The 25062-nt window shown below is 33.2% G+C and overlaps 2 protein-coding genes across 2 annotated transcripts; one reads left to right on the forward strand and one right to left on the reverse strand.

Moving 5' to 3' along the window:
• Positions 1-1275: 1275 nt before the first annotated feature.
• Positions 1276-19682, reverse strand: LOC110662264 (uncharacterized). Its single transcript, XM_021821196.2, has 3 exons — positions 19006-19682; positions 18680-18726; positions 1276-1528 (listed from the first exon to the last, which is right to left on the reverse strand). The coding sequence occupies exons 1-2, from the start codon at positions 19597-19599 to the stop codon at positions 18718-18720; spliced, it is 603 nt and encodes a 200-aa protein (XP_021676888.2). The 5' UTR covers positions 19600-19682; the 3' UTR covers positions 1276-1528; positions 18680-18717.
• Positions 19683-21057: 1375 nt separating this feature from the next.
• On the forward strand, positions 21058-24783 carry LOC131168797 (uncharacterized). The gene is made up of 6 exons (XM_058147263.1): positions 21058-21419; positions 21769-21969; positions 22321-22521; positions 22873-23073; positions 23425-23487; positions 23916-24783. The coding sequence occupies exons 1-6, from the start codon at positions 21165-21167 to the stop codon at positions 24540-24542; spliced, it is 1548 nt and encodes a 515-aa protein (XP_058003246.1). The 5' UTR covers positions 21058-21164; the 3' UTR covers positions 24543-24783.
• The last annotated feature ends 279 nt before the right edge of the window (positions 24784-25062 follow it).

Consider the following 25062-nt stretch of genomic DNA (forward strand, 5'->3'; position numbering starts at 1 on the left):
TAAATGACATCATGTGATGTCAAAATTCCAATTTTCTTCATTTTCTTTTCTTTTCTTTTCTTTACTACCCATTTTCAATTCAAGTTTTAGCAATATTTATTCATATTTTATGTCATGTAAATTATTTATTTAACTAGACAAGTTGGCCAAAAATCATCTCTGATGACGAAATGACCAAAATGCCCTCTGTTTGGCTTATTGAGCCAAAATCGTCTATACCGATCTAAAAATTTTTCTAAGCATTTTTTTTGCATTCTAATGCCATTGAAACCTCAATGACTCTTCTCTGGAGTCCCAAAAATTATTTCATGAATTTTCTCCTGGGTTTATGGCTCCTTACTGTGAGGATCGCAACTTCCCACTGGGTTACCCATCGCTAGGGCACCGGCTCATTTAACTTAGTTGTATTTTATTTCTAAAATTTTTTCTAAATTTTTCTTATTACTATTTGAGTTATTTATGACTCCTCACTCTAGTCTAAATATTTTTCTAGATGTTCTAGCTGTCCGGACCGACACCGGTCACCGGAACAGTAGAATGTACGGAATTGCTACAGCGAGGGTATTACATTTTCATATTTAATGGACTCTTTATTTGTTAATTAAGTGAAAATTTAAAATGATATACAAATAATTACATATAAAAAAAATAAATCATGAATATTGACATCAATTACAAGCACGTTATTCTCTAAAGAATAATAACTTAAAAATTGAAGGTATCATTTCACTGCAAAATTAATTATAGGTCGTAATTAAAAAAAAAAAAGCCTAATTACAGGATTTTTTTTTAAATTTTTCTTATTAAAAAAATACTAAAATGTGCTAAAAAGCTAGTAAAGCTAGGACCAAGATAGAAATTGAAGCTATGTTAAAGTTGACATAATGAAATCAACTTAATTAGCTAAAATTTAATTAGAAAAAAAAAAACGTAAAGTTCAAAATATTTTTGGCAATAACTATAATATTAAAAGAAATAATTTGTAACTAAAACTATATATATCTTCTGGAAATCATGGTAACTCTGCTGCCTCATATAAATTAGTAAAAAAATAATAAAATGAAGGAAATTTATGTTTATTGTGTCTCATACTATATATAAGAAGATTTTTCTTATTTTGACCTAATTTATCATAGAACTAAGATATAAAAAATATGATGAGATTCACTTATTAAATAAATTCTATATATTTATATTTTAAATCAAATAATAAACTGAGTCTAAGTAAAAGTTTTCCTAAAGAAAAAACGGATAACTAAACTACACACATAAATATATAGTTGTCCATCCATGGAAATTTTAAACTAAAACAAAATAATTTATGTTTGCATACACATCTCTTGCATGCATTATTGTTCATACTGAGTAGCATTGATCCCCAAATCTTAAAATGTCCAAGAAGCGTGGATAAAATAAAATTTAAAAAAGTATACTGTTCAATATAGAATGGCATAGAGAGAAAAGGTACACGCTTTTATTAGATTTGGGAACGAAGTAAACACTTTCAATCTCCGTCATTAGCTGTTTCCTGGTAGACAAAAATTAAAAAAAAGAATACTTTAGGTCTAAAAAGAGATAAGCCATAATTTTAACTATTTATTCATTAAGCTGGCATAGACCTAATAATCTAACCTTACATATTTTTTTGAATTTTTTCCTATTCTCTTAATTTTATTAATTATAGAATAAACTAATATTAGTAATAGTTTTATTCAATTTAATAAGGAGAAGCAAAAATATACATATAATGTAACATCTCACCTTTTTTTAAAGATGCATATGAAAATAAACTTTGAAACTTTTGAAAAATTTTGGCAAAAATTTCATAATTTTTTAAATTTGTAGAATATTTGATGAAATTAGAATTTATTTAGTAATATTAGTTGTTCTAATAGCTGTTAGTTATTCTAATAATTATCAGTTATTTTATTAACTGTTACCTGTTAGATATTAGCTATTTACACAATAATTTAAAATAAAAGTATTTAGTAAAAGTAATTATTGGATTAATCGTTAAATATAAAAATAACAATACCATCTTTTTTACTTTAATCAAATCACTTTCTAAACTTTTAAAAATTAAAAAAATAATTTTTTTAAATTACTATCTTAATTTTTAAACACTTATATAAATATTATATTATTAAATAATATAAATAAAAAAAATAATATTTTAACTATCATCAGAGTTTTTAAACCATAGCTGAAAAAGCTTTAACGCATTTAAAAATAAGAATGAAAAAGTGAACAGACAAATGGACCAAGCTTAGGTGCGCGCGCACTATGCCCAAGCTGAAAATGACATGTCATTTCAATTTAGCAACAACATGCCAAATCTAGTACAGTTCATGACATCATTTGACAACAAAATAAGGCATTTAAGTTAGGGGAGAGCAGTTTTTGATTTAAATTAAAAAATCAAATCGAATCGATTTAATTTGATTGAATCGATTTAATTTTAAATTTAATCGATTCGATTCAGTTTATAATTTTAATAATTTTCATTAATCGATTCGATTCGGTTATTTTCATAAAAAATAAAAAATCAAACCGAATCGAAATTATTAATATATATAGGAAATCAAAGAAAATCGAATCAAACCAAATCGAACCGAACCGAGATTAAAGAAAACCGAATCGAACCTTAAGATTTTGAGTTTTGATTTCTAATTTTTTTTTTGTTTTTATGTTTTATTATTTAGATTTAATGTTAAAAATTTGAAATGTTAAAAATTTGAAATTTTATAAATTTTGGTTTGATCGGTTTTAAACCGAACCGAATCGATATTTATCGGTTCGATTCGATTTGATTTTCTCTTATTAATCGGTTTGGTTCGGTTTTTTAAATTTTTTATTTTCGATTTTCAGTTTGATTGGTTCGGTTCGGTTCGAAACCGAACCGACCGTTTGCACACCCCTAATTGAAACCAGTCCAACATTCTTCGATTATCAAAAAAAAAAAAAAAAAGACTAGTCCAACATTATGCACATGACATAGATATATATGCTTAACTCGTCTCCCTTCTTATAGGGGTCTTCTCTCTTCCTAGTGTTGTAAGAGTTTCGTCTTCCTTAGGCTTTAGGAATCTTCCCTCATACGTAGGAGATTTGTTTTTCTTTTGTTTACTTGTTTTTTTTTTGCAAGTTTCCTTTTGTTTATGCTATCTTTCTATTATGTTATCATCTTTAAATATGCAGCTCACAATTCAGATCCAATAGGAGAGGAAGGGGTCGAAGTTTACATCCCTACAACTATTGATAATAGTGTTGTGGGGTGTGCTTCTCCAAGTCTAATTGGAAAGCTATGCACTCAACATTCATTTAACTCATATGCTTTGCTAGATACCATGACTAGAGTGTGGAAACCATCGAAAGGGGTGGAGGTGAGAATGATTAAGGAGAACTTATTTTCTTTAAGATTCTTTCATGAGAAGGACAAACAAAAGGTTCTTTCTCTTCATCTATGCCACTTTGATAAACAAGTTCTCATCTTGAAAGAAGTCACAAAGGATGATCAAGCTTCATCTCTCGACTTGTTTGCTATTCCCTTTTGGGTGAGAATTTATGATTTACCATTGAAGTGTTGTTCAAAAGCTATAGTGGGAATGATTGTTGTAAAGATTGGTCAAATGCTAGAATTTGATGATTCTGATAATGGAGAATGGGGCAATTATATGCACATTAAAGTTCTATCTGACACTCGAAAACCTATTGCAAGGGGGATAATGATCACCTTTGCTTCGAGATAGTCAGTGTGGGTCTACTTCAAAAATGAGAGGCTGTCTTCATTTTGTTACAATTATGGACAGCTTGGGCATACTTTTTAGGACTATGAATTCCTTGACAATAACCCAAGTGAAGTATAATAGCATTTGGATTACCTCCCTTATGGAGTGTGGATGAGGGCATCACCATCAAAAAAGGTTAGGACTGGATTTGTTTATACTTCCCAATATCCTTTTGCTCGCTGATATCTCAATGTGGAAAACATCCAAAGTGAAGGGTCTTAGAAAGTGAATTGACATCTAGAGAGGGCTAAAATAGAGATAAGGCAATTGTCAGTCTCCCACTTTCACTCAATAACCTGATAGTTTTGGATGGTGGGTTTGTACCAACCTTATCGAATCTCATAGCAAATGATCGGGTTGTTAAGGATAAGCCACACATTAAGGGACATGTGCTATCTTATGATAAACTAGTGTAAAAGGAGTTGAGGAGGAACTAGCTGAGAGGGACAAAATGCATCGAGTTGTTAAAGTGAGCCAACATGTACTCTCTTATGCGAGTGATTCCTCAGAATTACATGCACAACCATGAAATAAGGTAGAGCCCAAAATGGAATCACGTTATATTGCTCATGCAAAGACTGACGTTTTTCAACAGTCAGTCAGTCCAAATCACTCCTCAATGTGTTGTAAACCAAGGAACTTTAGGAGGAAACACATAGTAGAGAAAAAAGGAGCTGGAAATAATGGGCTAGACAAGAAATAACATAGGTTAATGATTTTTCAATTTCTAGTAGTGGTGTTAAAAAAAAAGATAAGAATAATGATTATAGTAGTTAACCAATAGAGGAAAGGGTTTTGTCAAAGAAGCAAAAAGAAGATTCACTTACCACACTGATTGCTGCAAATGTTTCATCGACGGAGGCTGTGGGACAGCCCCATCGATCACCATGAATCTTTTTTGCTGAAACTGCTAGGGGCTTAGGAACCCTCTAGCTATTCAGCTCCTTAAGGAGTTCTTATGTTATAAGTCTATAGTTTTTCTTTTTTTTTTTTTTCATTTTTTATGGAAACTAGATTAAAAAGTCATGAGATGGAGAAGGTGAAGGATGTGTTCAGTTTTAAAAATTATTTTGCTGTAGGTTATAGCATTAATGGTAGAAGACCTAGTACTGATTTGGGTTTTCTTTGGGAAGATTCGATAGATGAGTCTTTAGTTTCTTTTTCTTTGCATTGTGTACATATGAAAATGGGGGGTGGGGTTGGTGGTAGATGTTGGTTTTTCTCTAGATTTTATGGGTGGTAGGATGAGGAGGAAAAATACAAAACTTTTTAGATAATGAGGGTTCTTAGGGTTCCTAACAAGGATGTGTGGTTATGTCCTGGGGATTTTAATGAAATCCTGCATCCAAATAAAAAAGGGGGAGGGTGTCTTATATCATTGATGTAGATGATGCGATTTAGAGATGTTGTTTAGGATTGTGGATTATAGGATTTGGGTTTTTTGGGATATGAGTTTACTTAGTCAAATGGGCAAATGGAGGAAAATAATATCTAGGAGAGATTAGAGAGGGCTTTGGTTAATTTTGTATGGATGGAAATGTTTCCAAAGGCTCAAGTTCAGCACTTAACTAGACAAAAATTTGATCATTGTCTAATTACTATTTCCCTGGACTTGTTTAAATTCAATGAAATGTGTCTACAAGAAAGTTTAGGTTTGAAAAGATGTGGTTGGAGCACGTGGAATGTGAATCTGTAGTCCATAGAGGTTGGTAGAATGGTCAGGGAATCTAAGATATTAGAACTAGGTTTGCTATTTGTGGAGCATAATTACAGAGTTGGGAGAAAACTACTTTTGGGAGTGTTAGAAAGGAATTATAAAATTTGAAGGGGAGGGTGACATTTTTACAAAAGCAGGCTCCCACACCAAAGAATATTGCAAAATTGAGAATAATGGAGAAGGAATTGGAGATAATTCTTAAAAGGGAGGAGATTATGTGGATGTAGATGTCATGTGTGAGTTGGTTAAGTGAGGGAAACAAAAATACATGATTTTTTCACTAGAAAGCAAAACAAAGGAGGAAGCGCAACTTAATTTTGGGAGTTAGAAATGCAGCTATTGACTAGGTACAAGACAGGAAGGAAGTTGAGGGTGTGTTTGTGGAATAATTTTCAATCACTTTTCTCAGCTGATAGTCAATTGGATATTATAACAGTTATAGATGCTACAGAACAAAATGTCACTGCTCAAATGAATGAAATAATGAATAGGTGTTTTACTATTGAATAGATTTTCTTTGCTTTACACCAAATGCACCCCACAAAGGCCCTAGGACCTGATGGTATGCTTGCTTTATTTTTTCAAAAATTTTGCCATATTGTTGGTTCTGATATTATTCATGTTGCTCTTAGTGTTCTTAACAATTTATCTACACCTTCCTTTTTAAATCATACACATGTTGTTCTTGTTCCTAAAGTTAAAAATCCTAAAAAAATGAATCAATTTTGGCCTATTGCTCTTTGCAAAGTCATATATAAATTGATTTCTAAATTTATTGCTAATAGGTTAAAATGTATCTTGCCTCAGGAGATTCACGAAAAATAGTGTGCATTTGTCCTTGCTAGACTAGCTTAAGATGTTACACTCACTGTTTTCTGACGTCGAAATTTCTATCATAGATGAAATATTCTAGCAAATTCGAAGATTCCATCAATAAGAGAATGGTGGTAGACGTGTGTATATATGTGTGTGTGTGTGTGTGTGTGTTTAAAATTTGTTTAAAAATGAAAATATTTTAATTGTTTTAATCAAGAAAAGTTTTTAAGTGTATTTTGGGGTAGAAGAAACTTCAGTAGCCGAAGTACTTTTTACTATTCAAATGCCTATTTGGACAAAACGGACTATGGTAGCCAAAAGCTGGGCTTTCGACAGCTGAAAGTCCCCTCGACAAACGGATATAAATAGCTTATTTCAGTCAAATTTGAAAAGAAAAGTGAATTTCTCTTCTCTCTCCACTTTTGTTGCATGCAAAGGGATTTTTCCTCCTTGAATTCTTTTGCTTTGATTTTTTAGAAGCTAAAGTCTTGGATTAGTTGGGGATTTCAAGAATTCAAAGGATCTTGAAGATTTCCTCCAACCTCTTTACCTAGTTCCATAGGAGAAAGGTGATTTTTTTTCCTCTTCCAATTGAATTTCCTGCATGTTTTTGGTATGAAACTATGACTAAGAGAGTGGGGTTGTGTTGTATGTGATTTTTACATGGTTTTAAGTTTTTGATTTTGGGGAAAAGAGTTACATGTTGAGGTTTTGGATGAAAGTAGGATTTCCTTGTTGTGTTTTGGTATTTTGTTGTTAAATGAGGTGTTGTTCTTGCTTTTCTGTCAAGTCTAAGTGTTTATAGACCGAGAATGGTTAGTTTCCTTAGTTGAACCTAAGGATTTCTTATTTATGTGATAATGGAAGTTGTTTGAACCTTAAATCCTAGCTCTTAATGGTTACATGTTATTAGAACAAGCATGCAAATCTAAGACACACACACAAATCGCACAATCACATAGTATTAAAAAGATAAGAAAAATAACGCATTATTAAATGTGGTTCAACCATAAGGTCTATGTCCATGGGCAAGACAAGAGAAAAAAGTTCCACTATGATAAAAAGAGCAAGATACAATCAATTAGAACTCTCAAACCCTAACCCCAGTGTGTTTCCCGAGTATCTCACTACTCTTCCACAAAGGGTAGAATATTACAAAATTTATACTAGTCCATACTGCGGGGGCATTGCCCCCGTAACCCCAAGGAGATCAGTGGTGGGCTTCGGGCCTAAGCCTATCGGCCCATGCCCTCTGCTACTACCACATATCTTACTTTTTATCCCAATCGAGTTGCAGCGCGAAAACTTTCGGGTCGGGTCACAATTCAGGTCCATGAAAAATTATATCCAAAATTCAAGCGACAAAAATAACAATTCTTCCCCTTGGCTTGAATTCCCTTTATCAGCAATAAAATAACCACAAAATACTCTGTCTTGCCATATGCACTCGCAAGGGCATTACTGAGCACTACAAACACCAACCAAGTCTAGGCAATGCCTAAACTTACTGACTGGGACTCCCTTGGTCATCATATCTAGTGGATTATCATGTGTAGAGACTTTCTGCACAACTACAGTCTCTTGAGATATAATGTCACGAATGAAGTGATATCTGACATCAATTTGCTTAGTTCGATCATGGTACATCTGATTCTTTGTGAGATGTATTGCACTCTGGCTGTCACAAAACACCGTTGCCTTGTTCTGTATCAACTCAAGATCAATCACCAAACCTTGTAACCATAAAACTTCCTTTACTGCCTATGCTAAGGCCATATATTTAGCCTCTATGGTAGACAAAACAATTGTAGCTTGCAATGTTGTCTTCCAACTGATAACACTTCCAGAAAGAGTAAACAAATAACTTGTCAAAGATCTCCTCTTGTCTAAGTCCCCTGCAAAATCTGAATCCACATAGCCGATAACTGAATCACTCATCTTGGCCCTGTCAAATGTCAGACCAACATCTGTGGTACCCTTCAAATATCTCAAAATCCATTTCACTGCCTGCCAATGCTCTTTCCCAGGACACGCCATGTATCTACTCACAACACTAATTGCATGTGAAATGTCAGGTTGGATGCATATCATAGCATACATGATACTACCAATAGCACTCGAATAGGGACCACTGGACATGTGCTCCATCTCCTCATCTATTTTGGGTGACATGTCTGTAGATAACTTGAAATGGGCAGCAAATGAAATAGTCACAGGCTTAGCATTATTCATGTTGAAACGCTTAAGCACTTTCTCAATATAGGCCTGTTGAGACAAGAAAAGCTTCCTAACACTTATATCCCTGGTAATTTCCATTCCCAATATCTTCTTTGCAGCACCCAAATCTTTCATCTTAAACTCGTCACTCAACTACTTTTTTAGAATATTAATTTGTGACATGCTTTTAGCAGCAATAACATATCACCCACATACAATAAAAAATAAACAAAGGAATCATCTAAAAGCTTTTTATGATACACACAACTGTCATATGAACTATGATTAAAGCCATTAAGAACCATGAATGTATCAAATCTTTTGTACCATTGCCTAGGAGACTATTTCAGACCATATAAAGATTTCTTAAGTAAGCAAACACGGTTTTCCATACCTGGAATGGAAATCCCTTAGGCTGACTCATAAAAATTTGCTCCTCCAACTCACCATGCAAAAATGCTGTCTTCACATCTAGTTACTCAAGCTCTAGATCATGAAGAGTAACCATAGCAAGTAAGACTCTGATAGAACTGTGCTTCACAACTGGAGAAAACACTTCATTAAAGTCAATCCCCTCCCTCTGAGTAAAGCCTTTTGCTGCCAACCGTGCCTTATATCGAGGTGCTTCAACCCCTGGAGTGCCTTCCTTTTTCTTGAACACCCATTTGCAACTACCACTTTTTATCCCTTAGGCAATGTTACAAGCTCCCAAGTCTGATTCTTGTGAAGAGATTCAATTTCTTGACTCAAAGCACTGACCCACTGATCTGCATCTGAACAAGAAATAGCTTCTCTATAATTGCTGGGTTCATACACATCAACTGTCTCAGTAACTGACAAGGCAAACACAACTAGATCTGCATATGCATATCTCTATGGTGGTCTAATCTGTCTTCTCTCTGTACTAGTTACAATGTTATATGGTTCCTGTTACTGTTGCTCAGGTGCATCCTCTTGTTGATCAGGATCTTGCACCTCATCCTCTAAATCACTGGATTGAACTGCTGAAGTATCAATATCAAGCTCCACCTGTTCTCTGACACCGTGATCTGATTCTCCTATTGACTTCTCCCTCTGACTATCTAATGAAGCAGACTCATTAAATGTCACATCCCTGCTGATAATTAATCCTGGAGACTTTGGATCATTGCACCACAACCTGTAGCCTTTCACTCCAGATGCATACCCTAGAAATATGCATTTTCTTGCCCTCGGCTCAAGCTTACAATTTCTCACATGAGCATAAGCAGGGCAACCAAATACTCTCAACTGAGAGTAATTAGTAGGTGAACCAGACCAGATCACAAAAGGAGTTTTGCACTCAATAGCAGTAGATGCAGATCTATTAACCAATTAATAGGCTGTATTAATTACTTCAGCCCAGAAATCCTTTCCCAATCCTGAATGTGAGAGAATGCTTCATGCTTTGTCACAAAGCGTTTTGTTCATGCGTTTTGCAATACCATTCTGTTGTGGTGTCCTTGTACGAGTGCGATTTCTCACTATACCTTCATTGCTGCAGAATGCATCGAACTCACGATTGCAAAATTCCAACCCATTATTAGTTTTAAGATGCTTGACCTTCTTATTTGTCTATTTCTTAATCATCGTCTTCCACTCTATAAAGGTTGAAAATGCCTTTTATTTTCAAAAAATACACCCACACCATCCGAGAGTAATCATCAATCAAAGTCATAAAGTACCTGACACCGCCTTGGAAGGGATTCTGTTAGGACCCCATAGATCTGAGTGGATATAATCCACCGTTTCTCTAGTCTTGCGCACTGCCTTTTTGTTGAACTTCACCCTGGTCTATTTGCCAAACACACAGTGTTCACAAAAGTCCATAGATTCTATTTTTTGCCCGTCCAACAAATCCCGCTTGCTTAATACATAAAATCCTTTTTCACTCATATGACCAAGACGCATATGCCACAATTGAGTTTGATTCTGATTATTGCTTCCGAATGCTACTGCATTTTCTCCTGAAACTGTATTGCCCTGAAGAAAATACAATCCTAAAACCAAACTGCTCTTCATGAGTACCATAGAGCCCTTGCACACTTTGAGAACTCCATTCTCTACATGGTTTCTGAATCCATGAGAGTTAAGTGTCCCAAGAGAAATTAGGCTCCTCTTTAGTCTTGGAACATACCAATACTCTATAGTTCTAACAACATCATCAAACATCCTCAATCTGATGTTACCAATTCCTTTAACAGATAATGCACGATCATTGCCCAGAAACACCTTGCCACTCATCTGTTTATAAGTAATAAACCAGTTCTGTGTGGACACATGTTATAAGTAGCACCAGTATCAAGAATCCATGAATTTTTTCCATTATCTGAACTCACGGATAAAATTTCTCCAGCACTGTCATCACCATTAGAATCAATAAAACTATCAACCACAGTTGCAGAACTTTTTGGTTGCTTTCCCTTTTTATTTTTCAACTTGGGACAGTCTCTCCTGTAGTGACCTTGCTCTCCGCACTCAAAACAGTTGGCCTTTTTTATTCTTGACTTAGATCTGGCCTTAGATTTCTTTCTGCTGGAAGAACCCTCCCTTGAATGCGTTCTTTCCCTTCTCACCAAACCTTCCCCCTCAAATCTTTCTTTATTATCTGGAAATTTCTTTTTCAACTCCTTCGATTTTAGAGAATTACTAACATTGTCTAGTGAAATATTGTCTTTCCCATACAACAGAGTATCAACAAAAGTTTCATAGGAGGGTGGCAAAGAACATAACACAATAAGGGCCTGATCCTCACTATCAATCTCAATATCAATATTCTTCAGGTCCATAATGATTGAATTGAATTCATCCAGATGTTCTTTAATGGACGTACCTTCACTCATTCTTAGATTGTAAAACCTTTTCTTCAGATACAGGCGATTGATCAGCGATTTAGCAGAGTACAACTCCTCTAATTTCTTCCATGCCGCAGATGCTGAGCTTTCACCAGCAATCTCGCGTAGGACATTATCAGTTAAACTCATGAAAATTGCACTCAAGGCTCTCTCCTTCAGATCAGCCTTCTCCGCCTCTTTCATACCTCTAGAAAGTTATCATCGATTGCCTTCCATAGACCTTGTAGGATCAAGGAAGATTTAATTTTAATCTTCTATAGATTAAAACTTGATCCACCATCAAACTTCTCCATCTCATACTTCATTGAAGATGACGCCATTTGTAAACCCTAGGTTTTGTGTACAAAGCTTTGATACCAGTTTGTTATAACAAGCACGCAAATCTAAGGCACACATACAAATCGCACAATCACATAGTATTGAAAAGAGAAGAAAAATAACACAAGATTTAACGTAGTTCAATCATAAGGTCTACGTCCACGGGCAAGACAAGAGAAAAAAAAAGTTGCACTATGATGAAAAGAGCAAGATACAATCAATCAGAATTCTCAAACCCTAACCCCAGTGTGTGTCCCGAATATCTCACAACTATTCCACAAAGGGTATAATATTACAATATTTGTATTGGTCCATACCGCGGGGGTGTTGCCCCCGCACTTCCAATGAGATCAGTGGTGGGCTTTGGGCCCGAGCCTATCGACCTGTGCCCTCCGCTACCACCACAAATCTCACTTTTTATCCCAATTGGGTCGTAATGAGAAACTTTCGGGTTGTGTCACAATTCGAGTCCATGAAAAAATATATCCAAAATTCAAGCCACAAAAATAAACACATGTGAGCTTTGAGCATGAATTCAAGTTGTTTTAGGCCTTAGGAATGTGTTTATATGTTAGGATTGTGTTTTGGAGCTTTATGGTATGTTTTAGAGACATTGGGAGAGAAGTTCTGCTGGTTTTTGACTTGAGAATTCTGGAAATTCCTAGATTCAGTTGTCCAAAACCATTGTTTCAGTAGCCAAAGTATGTAGTTTCTCAGAAAAGAATCTGGAGAAATTCCAAGTTCAACAGCCGAAAATCCAAAATTTTGACAGCCGCAGTGGCTACTACTCAAAATGGGCACCCGATATTTAAGGTTTCGATAGTCGAAGTGTAAGACTATGACAGCCAAACTTGGTTCTGCCAGCCTTAATTCTCCTTTAATTCTAAGATTCAAAAGCATAATTTTATGGTTCCTAAAGGCCTAAAATAAGATGTTTGTTATGTGTATAGTGTTTTAAAGCTTCGAATAACTCCTTAGATTCCGATGTTTATAGGATCAGACTTGAGGGATTCAAAAGCTAAGGATCCGAGGCTAGCTATCATTCGTGTTAGGTGGTTAATAGGCTACAAGAGGTGAGTAACTTTAATCCTAATAAATGTAAATTCTTTAAATATGATTCATGATCATCCACATGCATCATTTCATTGTTTACTAAGGTGTATGTATCTAGAACACGAATATGTTGCATTTTTGCATAATTATTATTGATGCATGATGAAAATTGGATAACTCAGTGGTTCCCCCTACATTATGTATACGTTATGTTTATGATGTGATCATGCATGATCTGTGGTAATAAGACTAGGTGAGGCCTAATAAGCCCTTGGTGCACTACTTTTAAGCGAAAGTTCTCAGGAGCCTCTGTATAAGCTGGGCATATTGGATCTATTAAGTGGAAGTCTTGAGAAGTCTCTGTACGAGCCGGGCATATTGGATTTGAGGAATTACTAGTGATAAGTGCATCTTATATGGAATGTTTATGATGTGAAAACTCATTTGGATGATGCATTGCATATGTATGAAATGAATAATATAATTAATTGATATTAGTTAGTTTACTAACTAAGCTTGTGTGAGCTCACCCCTTTTTTCTAATCTTAGTGCAATAATGCAGGAGTAGAAGAGTTCCTTAGAGTTTGAGCAGTAGGTGTAGCTGTAGAGTTTTGTATGTATGTTGAATGTTTAATAGACATGTAATAGGTAAAGGAATAGTTACTGTGCTGATATTCAAGATTTTTTATAGATGTTTTATCATAAGTATAAGTGATGTAATTATGTATATCTGAAATCTAAGCTAACTCGTCATGTGAGTATGTATATTTGAACTAATTACACTATTAATTTTATATATGTAAAGGTTCAAATTCTTAGCCAATTTTATATTAATTATGAATGAGAAAACTAAAGTGTAATGGTTATGAGTACGTTTGGATTGTGAGATACAGGGATATATTTCTGTTTAATAGGTTTTTAGGCTTGCTACGTGTTCTAACAGCTTTAAACTGACCTGATCCGTTGCGTCGGTAATGGCCCCTGATTTGGATCATTACACAAGATAATGCTCTTATAGCTTTTGAGTTGTTTCATTTCCTAAAACAAAAATGAAAATCCAAAAGGGGTCATTTTACTTTGAAACTTGACAAGATTAAAGCTTATGATAGAGTTAAATGGCATTTTTTAGAACAGATGTTACTTAAATTAGGTTTTCATTCTCGTTTTATGCATCTAATCATGCTATGTGTCACCTCTGTGTCATATTCCCTGTTGATTAATGGTTTTCCTACTTCTACCTTTAAACCTTCAAGGGATATCTGTCAATGTGATCCCTTTTCACCCTATTTGTTTTTGATATGTGCAGAAGGCTTGTCATCTATTCTCAGAAAAGCATAATCTCAAGGACTCCGACATGGTATAAAAATAGCTCGGGGGGCACCACCTATTTTACACTTATTTCTTTACTGATTAAAGCATAATTTTTAAGCAAGTAAATGTTCAAGAAGCAGAAGTCTTACAGAATCTATTACAATATTATGAAATGATGTCTGGTTAATAGATAAATTTGGATAAGTCAGAACTGATAGTTAGCCAAAATGTGCCTAATAGTTTGAAAAATGATATTTACAGGAAGATTGGTGTAAACGCTGTAGAACATCCATCTAAATATCTGGGGCTTCCATCATTGATTGGTAGATCAAAATCTTTTATTTTCAGGATGATCAAGGGGAGAATTTGTGCGAAAATTTAAAGTTGGCGGTCAAAATTGTTGTCTTCAATAGAAAAAGAGGCATTGATCAAAATGGTTGCGCAATCAATTCCTACTTATGCCATGAGCTATTTTCTATTACCACTCTTTCTGTAGGGAGGTGGAATAAATGTTTGATAAATTTTGGTGGGGTGGTACAAAAGAAAATAGGAAGATTCACCGGAACAGTTAGCATTGATTGTCTGAAGCTAAGTGTAGAAGAGGTATGGGATTTCATTGGCTCCATCTATTTAATTTGGCAATGCTCTTCAAGCATGTCTGGGGAATGTTATAGAACACATCGACATTAGCAACTTGAATTCTAAAGGCAAAATAATTATCGCATGATTCAATCATGGAGGCCAAGTTAGGATATTATCCAAGTTATACATAGATGAGTATTGTTTCTGCTCGAAATATGTTGGAATTTGGGATTAGGTGGCAGGTTGGTGACGGTTTTTAAATAAAAATTTGGAAGGATCATTGGATTCCGAGTTGTGTGCAGGGAAAACCTTGGTCCCCAACTTCTATTTTGGACCCTAATGCCATGGTACAATTGTTATTAATACTTGGGAAGCTCACTGGAACGCACCTCTGATCAACCAAATTTTCCTACCCTTTGAAGCTTTTGATATTCTCCAGGTTCCAATAAGCTTAAGATTGCCATTCGACTCGCATTATTGGGCTGGGAAAAAAAATGAGAAATTCTTCGTCAAGAGTGCCTACCACTTCACCTGATAGCTCTAACTACAACATGATCCTGGTGCATCTACAGCCTATCATATTTTTCCATATTAGCAAAGGGTCTGGTCTCTTGAGGTTCTACAAAAGGTAAAAATTTTCTCTTGGAAACTAATTTTAGGAATTCTTCCTACTAAAGTTAATTTATAAGCAAAAGAATTGAGATTCAAAATATGTATGTATTATGCAAGGAAGCCAGTGAATCGACTAATCATCTTTTCTTTGAGTGTCCTTTTACTAAGCAGATTTGGTACTCTAGTCCTTTCGATTGAAATCTCCTGTCGATATAAATTGTTCATGTGTGGATATAATCTGTTGGGTTTTTCATTCAAGAGAAATTGAGTTTATGGAATTATTTGTAATGCTAGCTTTAAGCTTATGGTAGGAAAGGAATGGGTTCATTTTTCACAATCATGCACCAGATGTTACCAAGGTTTTGAATAGTGGCATTGGTTTATGGGTGGAAAACAAAAAGGCTAGAGTGAAAAGTGATGTGCTGCGACATGGAGTTCAAGCTGTGTGATGGGTACCACCACCTACAAATCATTACAGATTAAATTTATATGTAGCAGTATTTGAGGAAGTATTCATCAGGCTAGGTTTTGTTGTTCGAGACCATTGGGGAAATGTGCTATTGTCGGTAATCAAAAGATTAGCTGTAGTGTCGGATCCATCAATGGGTGAAAGTGTTGCAATTAAGTATAGAATAGAGCTAACTATAATGCTTGTTTTTTCTGATATCATTGTGGAAAGTGACAGTTTGGTCTCGGTACAAACTCAGAATGAAATGATTGCACAAAGTCCATACCATGAATTGTTGGTGGAGGATATTTTAGATTTATGTTATACTTTTAGCTTTGTAAGGCAAGCTAACCAGGTCGCTCATTCACTAGCAAAAATTAGCACATTCTTCTCCTGGTGAAAGTGTGGGATGGAGGAGTTACCTACCTCAATTGTGAATTTTGCTACTCTTGATGTAAATGGTTCTTTGGTTTAATGTTATTACTACTTTTCTCTTAAAAAAAAAAAAAATTATGCGCGTGACATACAAGTTAATGTTGTCATTCCCTACCAACCAAAGTTATAAAACCTGGACAAGTCCAGTGGGTTGATCCGGTGAATCAGTAATTCGAATATAAAATAAAAAATTGACCTAGAAAAAATTGAATGACCTGACAATTGAATTGGTGACCCGTCGTCCCATTGACTCTAAAGAAAAATTAAATATAAATCCAACATGTGAATTCAAATACATGAATCATAATACATGTTCATACAACCTTAGGATCTTTACCATATTTATTTCATTATTCTACTATGTAATCACGTATTTATAATGAATTACATAGATTAATTCATAGTCTAAATGTATATCTTATTTGCAAAAACAAATTATTTCACAACTTGTTTAAGATGAGGGCTTGCAAAGATTAAGAACTAGACTAAACTTGCACACACACATGCATACTAATTTGTTATTTTTGTTGCTCATAACAAATGACTGGTAAAAGCTCTCATATATACTATCCAAAGGTGCCAACATTTTAACAAAAAAATGCATCTCTTCATATGTGTAACTATTAAGAAGAGTTGAATCTTTTTATGCATTGACATCTTTTGGCTAAACAGTTGCATCACTTCATAAAGATTTGGGTTGACCCTTATGGGTGTCCCAAATTTATTCATCTCCCCTTCACACTTGATTTCCTTTAGACACGGCTTTTTTCAAATTGAAAATGTTTTAAAAATATCAATAATTGATATTTTAATATTTAAAAATTAATTTTATATTTAATCAATAAATAAGATTTTGTTTAGCTATTATCTTTTTAATTGTATTAATACAAGAAGGTTTTTAAAATGATACATTTATTTTTATTTTTAATATATAATTAATATTTCATAAATATTGAGAAGATTATTATTCATTTATAAAAAAAAATATTTTTATTTTATATATTAATTATACATTTTGAAAATAAAAATATTTAAAATTTAAATTTTTTAATATTTTACATAAAATTTTTAAGTATATATATATAACCTAATGGACATTGAAATATTGATTAAAAAATAAAATTTAGTTGATTAAACTTATGTAATTATATTAATAAGTTTAATATTTAATTAATATATATATTTAATTTATTTTCTAATGACCCATTGATTGAATCATCGATCCACTAAGTAAATTAGTAATCAATGGATTGGTCCTTCATTCGGGTGTATGACAAACGCATGCCAAAACTTTAAAAGTAAATTAGTAATCAATGGATTGGTCCTTCATTCGGGTCAAACTCTGGACCTAATTTAATAACTACGCTATGAACCAACTAGCACATCACGTGTATGACAAACGCATGCCAAAACTTTTAAAGTGTTTAGCTTAATTTATAAAAATTATCTTATAAATATTATTTATGACTTAATTTAATTTTTAATTGAAATAATTATAAATAAGTAATAAATAATTAATATATTTAATAAAAAAATAATTTATAAGAATATTTATTAATAAAATAACTAAAAAGGTATTAAATAAATTTATGATGAAATTTTAAAAATTAAATGAGTATAACATAATAAAATAATTTATCAATAATGTAATTTTTATGAGTATTAAAATAAAAAAAATAGTCCTTACTTTTTTTTATTAACTTATAAACTTAATTTATAAACCTAAAAAATGTTATAAATAATAAATAAGCCATAAGATAAACACTCTTTTAGTGAAAAATACCCTCTTAGGAAGACGCAACGATGAAAAGCTTCTAGGGAAGAAATCACCATCGAGAAGCATCATTTTCCTTTTTTAACCTGCATTCATTCTCTAATTTTTCTAACCTACTTTCATAATTAATTTTTCACTGATTATCTATTTTAATTTTTAATTTTAAATTTTTAACAAAGAGCGAAAAGCAATATTCATTAACCACAAGCAGAAATAATAAGTTCATCAGATTCTTTAAAAAAGAAAAAAATACATCAGGCAAAGCCACAGTGTCAAGATGTAGTGGAACATCCTCCATCCATACTCTCAATTCTTATTCAGTGAAAATTATATGTATAATAATTTAATTATAATAATTAATTAGAATGAGATTCATATGAGATCATCATAATCAACAAATACAATAAAATCATTATACATGCATCGATTTTATTAAATAATTTTTCCTCTTGTCACTAATTATATATATATAATTTGACCATTAAATTATTTCTTGCTAAAAATAAAAAGATTAATCTATAATTTACATACTTTAAATACTAAATTAAAATTTCAAAATTTAATTTAATTATTAATATCTCAAAATTAATAATTTTAATCCATATACTATTTCATAATTTTTCGTTAAAGCAAATCTAAAATGTCGAGATAGTAGTTTTCATAATAAGTCAACTATTCAATATCGATTTTAATTTCAACTTAAAACAAATAAATCAAGATGAAAAAAAAAGTTACCTTCACAATTAAATGCTTCTTCCAAGCTTAATACTGTCTCAAGAAGTCTGCGTACAACAATCGAAAATGGTATTAATACAATATATATTATTTTATTTTATTAACTTCAGTTTCATCACAGATTATAATTTTTATAATTAAAAAAAAAATCCAAAAATAATATGAATACAATTGAAAAGGATGGAATGAGAAGCAATTTGCAAAGTGCTATAAAGCACCATTTAATAGGAAGCAAAAGATGATAGGCTTGAAGTCGTGTTCACCTTTCATGTTAACTAAAAAGTATTGAGAAAAATTAAAAATATGGGAAAAGGAAAATTCCTTACCTCCCAACAACTACACACCGAGCGCAGAGAGTTGGACATGACAGCTACAAGTTTCTGTTGAATAGAACAGAAACAATTCCAGGCAGTGTCTAGCTTCAGTTTTGCAAATAGCCAAGTACCGAGTTTGGAGAGACCCAAACAAGCATATATCAAAGAATTGTACGCCATAAAGGTGGAGAAAATGAAGGTCAGAGCCAATGACCATACAAGAGCGTAACTTGAAACTTCACGGCCCAAAACTCTAACCGCGAATTTGGGCGTAATTTTAACCATTAACAATGCATAAAGAATACCAACAGTAATCAGCGTATAGATCACAAGTGGTCTACAAGGAATTGACCACAAAAGGACTATGATCGCCCCTGAACAGACAATAAGGACGTTTGTGGCAAATGTAAGTACATAGAAGTTCAGAGGCAAGTGACCAGATAATACTTCTTCTGCATGAAAATATGCCAGATCTGATAAAATCTGGTGATCTTCTGCAGAAGAAGAGCCCTGGAGAAGGGAAACCAGGCTCAACACAGATGCAATAGCTACTCCCAATACCTTCAGAATCGTGTCTTTTGTTTCAGGATTCCACTGGAGGACCATCCCTAGATCTCAGCATACACAAAAGCTTATTCAAGGATGATATTGATATATTAAACCACAATATAGGAGACAGAATTAATTAGCTGAAGGCTGACTATTGTAATAGATAATAATAAATTTTATTATTATTATTTTAAACATATGCGTATTATTATATATTGTTTTGGGTATTTAAGGAATTTCACTTTGTAATTGCCAGCCAACCACCCCGGTCAATCCTCCCGCATTTTCACGCGGTTTTAGGATTAAGCCCACTAAAATATTTATTTAGAATTAAAAAAAAAAAAAAATAAGGTTCTTCCGTGACTAAAAGCATACCATATATTATATATTATCTAAATAAAATATATTATTTAAAAATAATTTTTATTTTTAGAAATATAATTACAGGTTAGCACAATATTTTTTATTACCTCACTATTCTTGCACTAAAAAAATAATGTATGATATACATTTTAAAAATAGTTTTCATATATTCAAACGCCACCAAACGAAATATTTATTATAATGCTGAAATCGGTGAGAATTTCTAAGATCTCAAGCCTCATATATACTTTCTTCTTTGATGTTGGAAGGAAATTTCCCTCGTCTTGTAAATAATTCAACGCCGTTTGTTTTCCGATAACTATTAAAATTAGCTTATTAACAATGCTCTTGATTTCGTTTAGTTGGTAATGCATAAGAAGCTTCCTTGACGTGATTTGTCTATAGAAACAATGTGATTGTTTCGCATTGCGTTTGTAAGGGTAAATAAAAGAATTATTTTAAATATTATTAGAAAAAGTAATTAAAAATTTATTTTATTATTTTAATAATTAAAATTTAATAAATTTAATTTTAAATTATTTTTTAATATTTTTTAATTAATATATTTTAAAAAATAATTTTATCAATGATAATTCTAGTAGTAATGTAAAACCGATCCTATATTTTTAAATAAGTTTAATCACATTTAAGAAAATTAATTAATAATATTAAAATTATTTTTAAAATTATAAAATTTTAAATTTAAATTTAAATCAAAATTAAATGAATTAAAAAGAAAAACCTTAACTCGATTTAATATTTAGTGTACGAGGTTGCTAGTTTAATTTTAGAGATTTTTAAAAAATTTTATTTATTAATTTAATAAATTAATAAAATTTTCTATTTAAGACCTCTAAATATTTGTAAGAAGCAAAGTTTGAGGAAACCCGTGAAACGCGGAAAAGAAGAAACGGAATCTGAATGCTTCTTTCTTATACATATTCCCACGCGGTTTTTGTTGATTAAATTGGAAACAAATATATAAAATGTCAGCAAAATTTATTTGTTTGATTGAATAAATAAATAATAAGTTAATAACCCGTCTTAAACAGGAGACAAATTCAATACCGTTGACTTGAATAGAAATTTTATACACTGGAAATTTCTTTAATTTTTAATTGCACAATTTATTTTGAGAAAAGGGTAGAATCGACAAATAAGAAGGAAAATAAAAAATAAAGAAAAACATGTCTTCTTGATTGATTTCTTTGTTCTTGGCAGTTCATCTTGTTGCGCTGAAGGTTTTCTTGCAAGGAGAAATGTATTACGGTTTAAAATGTTGGCAGTTGGCAGATCTGCCTTCTCCTCCTGTATGGACTGCTCTAAAATGGATCTCTGACGATGATGATTTTAAGCCTCTGGAAGTCCTGCATACGAAGAAATGTGAGGAGTTGGCAGATATGCCCCTTGCTTCTTTTGCAGATTTCGACAGGTTACCGAAGCTCTGGGATAATACGGAAAAGGATAATGAGAATTTGCATTGGGAACTTACCGAAAACGCCGAAACTTGCTTGGTCAGTTTTCTATTGAGCTCTATTCTTCCTGGAAAATATTTTCTTTGTTTATGCGTTTATTAGATGTCTAGCAACAACTGGGTGACTTCCCAATATATCTCAATATATTTGTTTAGTACTAAGAGTAGAGAGTGAAGTAATGGAGTTGATGTGATTGCATATTATTTAGTTTTATGCATAATTCGTATGCTTAACAGAGGGGCGCTGCTTCTTATGCTTGGAATAATTGATTGGTTCGAAAGATCAGATAGAGTAGTGTTTTCTATTATTTTTATTCTTTAAATTTGCATTTTTCTAATTTGATGTTTGATATAATCATGAAAACTGTGATTATATTTTTACCTTTCAGGATTGGTTCAATCTGGATTTGCTGTCATTGAGAAAATATGAGACGTTGTTTCGTCCGCTTCCTGTATTTGTAGTTCCAGACCAGTTATCGAAGCTCCGTCCTTTGCCTTTCCCTACTTTCCTCAAAAGCAATCCAGAAAAGGATGATGAGAATTTGCCTATGGAAGTTTCCAAAAATGGGGTTGACACCAAAACTCGCATGGTCAGTTTTCTAGTGAACTCTATTCTTCCAGGAAAATATGTTCATTTCTTGCTTTGTTTATGCGTTTATTAGATGTCTAGCAACAATTGGGAGACTTTCCAATATATCTTAAAATATTTGTGTAGTACTAAGTGTAGATGGTGAAATAATAGAGCAGATGTGATTGCATATTATTTAGTTCTATGCATAATTCGTATGCTTAACAGAAGGCGTTGCCTCTTATGCTAATTGATTGGTTCGAAAGATCAGATAGAGTAGTGTTTTCTATTATTTTTATTCTTTAAATTTGCATTTTTCTAACTTGATGTTTGATATAATCATGAAAACTGTGATTATATTTTTACCTTTCAGGATAGGTTCAATCTGGCTTTCCTGTCATTGAGAAAATATGGGACGTTGTTTCGTCGGCGTCCTGTATTTGTAGTTCCAGACCAGTTATCGAAGCTCCGTCCTTTGCCTTTCCCTACTTTCCTCAAAAGCAATCCAGAAAAGGATGATGAGAATTTGCCTATGGAAGTTTCCAAAAATGGGGTTGACACCAAAACTCGCATGGTCAGTTTTCTAGTGAACTCTATTCTTCCAGGAAAATATGTTCATTTCTTGCTTTGTTTATGCGTTTATTAGATGTCTAGCAACAATTGGGAGACTTTCCAATATATCTTAAAATATTTGTGTAGTACTAAGTGTAGATGGTGAAATAATAGAGCAGATGTGATTGCATATTATTTAGTTCTATGCATAATTCGTATGCTTAACAGAAGGCGTTGCCTCTTATGCTAATTGATTGGTTCGAAAGATCAGATAGAGTAGTGTTTTCTATTATTTTTATTCTTTAAATTTGCATTTTTCTAACTTGATGTTTGATATAATCATGAAAACTGTGATTATATTTTTACCTTTCAGGATAGGTTCAATCTGGCTTTCCTGTCATTGAGAAAATATGGGACGTTGTTTCGTCGGCGTCCTGTATTTGTAGTTCCAGACCAGTTATCGAAGCTCCGTCCTTTGCCTTTCCCTACTTTCCTCAAAAGCAATCCAGAAAAGGATGATGAGAATTTGCCTATGGAAGTTTCCAAAAATGGGGTTGACACCAAAACTCGCATGGTCAGTTTTCTAGTGAACTCTATTCTTCCAGGAAAATATGTTCATTTCTTGCTTTGTTTATGCGTTTATTAGATGTCTAGCAACAATTGGGAGACTTTCCAATATATCTTAAAATATTTGTGTAGTACTAAGTGTAGATGGTGAAATAATAGAGCAGATGTGATTGCATATTATTTAGTTCTATGCATAATTCGTATGCTTAACAGAAGGCGTTGCCTCTTATGCTAATTGATTGGTTCGAAAGATCAGATAGAGTAGTGTTTTCTATTATTTTTATTCTTTAAATTTGCATTTTTCTAACTTGATGTTTGATATAATCATGAAAACTGTGATTATATTTTTACCTTTCAGCGTAGTATTTTGGCGAACTTTGAACGGAAAAATTGTGATGCTGAGGTTGCTTTGATCAGAATGGTAAGTGCACTTCTTTAAAGATCTTTGTTCTGCAATTTTCACCAGAGAGAATATTCAATTAATTTAGGGAATGATTATATTTGTGCAGTAATAAGAATAGATGGTGAACTAAACAGAATAGAAGTAAATGCATATTTAGTTCTCTGCATAATTCGCATATTTAATGGATAAACATGCCTCTTAGCATCATAAATAGGTTTCATCTTTCAATATTTGGATTAATTGAATACATAGAAACGTATGAACTTTTGTTCTATCTTCTTCATTTTTCTTTTTCATTTCACTCCATTTGGGGCTTGAACTCGAGATACTCCAATGCCACTTTGTCAAAACTCATCAGTCTATCTTCTACAACTTTAGTTTCTACTTTATAGTATATTGCTCATCACGAATCATGAAATCTTTCCTCTGTTTGCTTGGCATCACAGGCATCGAATACACTACTAAAAGATAAGAAAATTGAAGTTCCAGAGTCGCTTCTGGGAAAAATAGAAATTGCTGGAGCTTTAACAGGCAAAGACATTCTTGAACAGAAAAATGATGGGAGCAACGTTGGAATTCAGATTGTAGTTGGGAAGCAGGATCACGAGCCATCCCCTCCAGAGTCTACTGGCAACTCTAAGTTCCAAAACGGAAGCGCCCATTTGCTGTTAATTGTATCAACTGTGTTAGCAGCAGTGACCCTTCTCGGAGCATTTCAGCCACCAGGAGCATATCAGCCACCAAGCTTTCCTCGAGTCAAAGACCTAAGCAATAATCCCAGCAGAATGATGCGTTTGTTCCTGTTCTTTAACTCCATCGTCTTTTTCACCTCAATGGCCTTGATCACATTCCTTTTGCACAATCTTCCAATCCTTCCATGGCTACTAATCTCAGTATCTTCTACAATTGGGGCTTACATGTGTGCGATTATAGCCAACTCTCCTCCTGACGTTGTGCCAGTACTCTTGATTGGAACTTCCATCTTTCTAGCTGCTTTCTTGCATTGCGTGGCTCCGCAGCGCAAGTCATTTAATAATCTCCAGTGGGTTTGCTCCAGAATCCACATAACATAGAAATCCATTGCCATATCTGCACAAGCTGCATGTGCATGCTAATAAACGTTAATTAAAAGAAATAAAACAAGAGTGACTCTAAGTCAGAGCAGTGTGTTTTGGCTTGTTCACTGTTGTTGGTAAGCTTGTCATGCTTTTCAATTTTATTATGTTTTCTGTTTATTTCCATGTAAAACTCATAATGCCCATATGCCATGGGTAATTATCAATAAATAATGGAACTGCTGCTGTTTTCAGACAACATTTCAGCTTTTTTACTTCCATCTGTTCAATGTCTGTCCATGAACCTGCACTTAAAAAAAATAAAGAAAAAAAAAGAAAAAAGAAAGCTTTTCCATGGCAAGAAGTCATTTTTCCGTTGCTGAAGTAATTAGCAACGGATTTTCCACGAGTAAAAATCCATCACAAATGCCTTTGTCAGTAATTTTTTGGAGATCGATGATGCGGCAATAACCAATCCATCCCTATTTCTTGAAGAGCATCAAATGAACTTCCATCGATAATGCGTCACTAACAACAT

Source organism: Hevea brasiliensis, chromosome 5, assembly GCF_030052815.1.
Source record: "Hevea brasiliensis isolate MT/VB/25A 57/8 chromosome 5, ASM3005281v1, whole genome shotgun sequence".
NCBI lineage: Eukaryota > Viridiplantae > Streptophyta > Magnoliopsida > Malpighiales > Euphorbiaceae > Hevea > Hevea brasiliensis.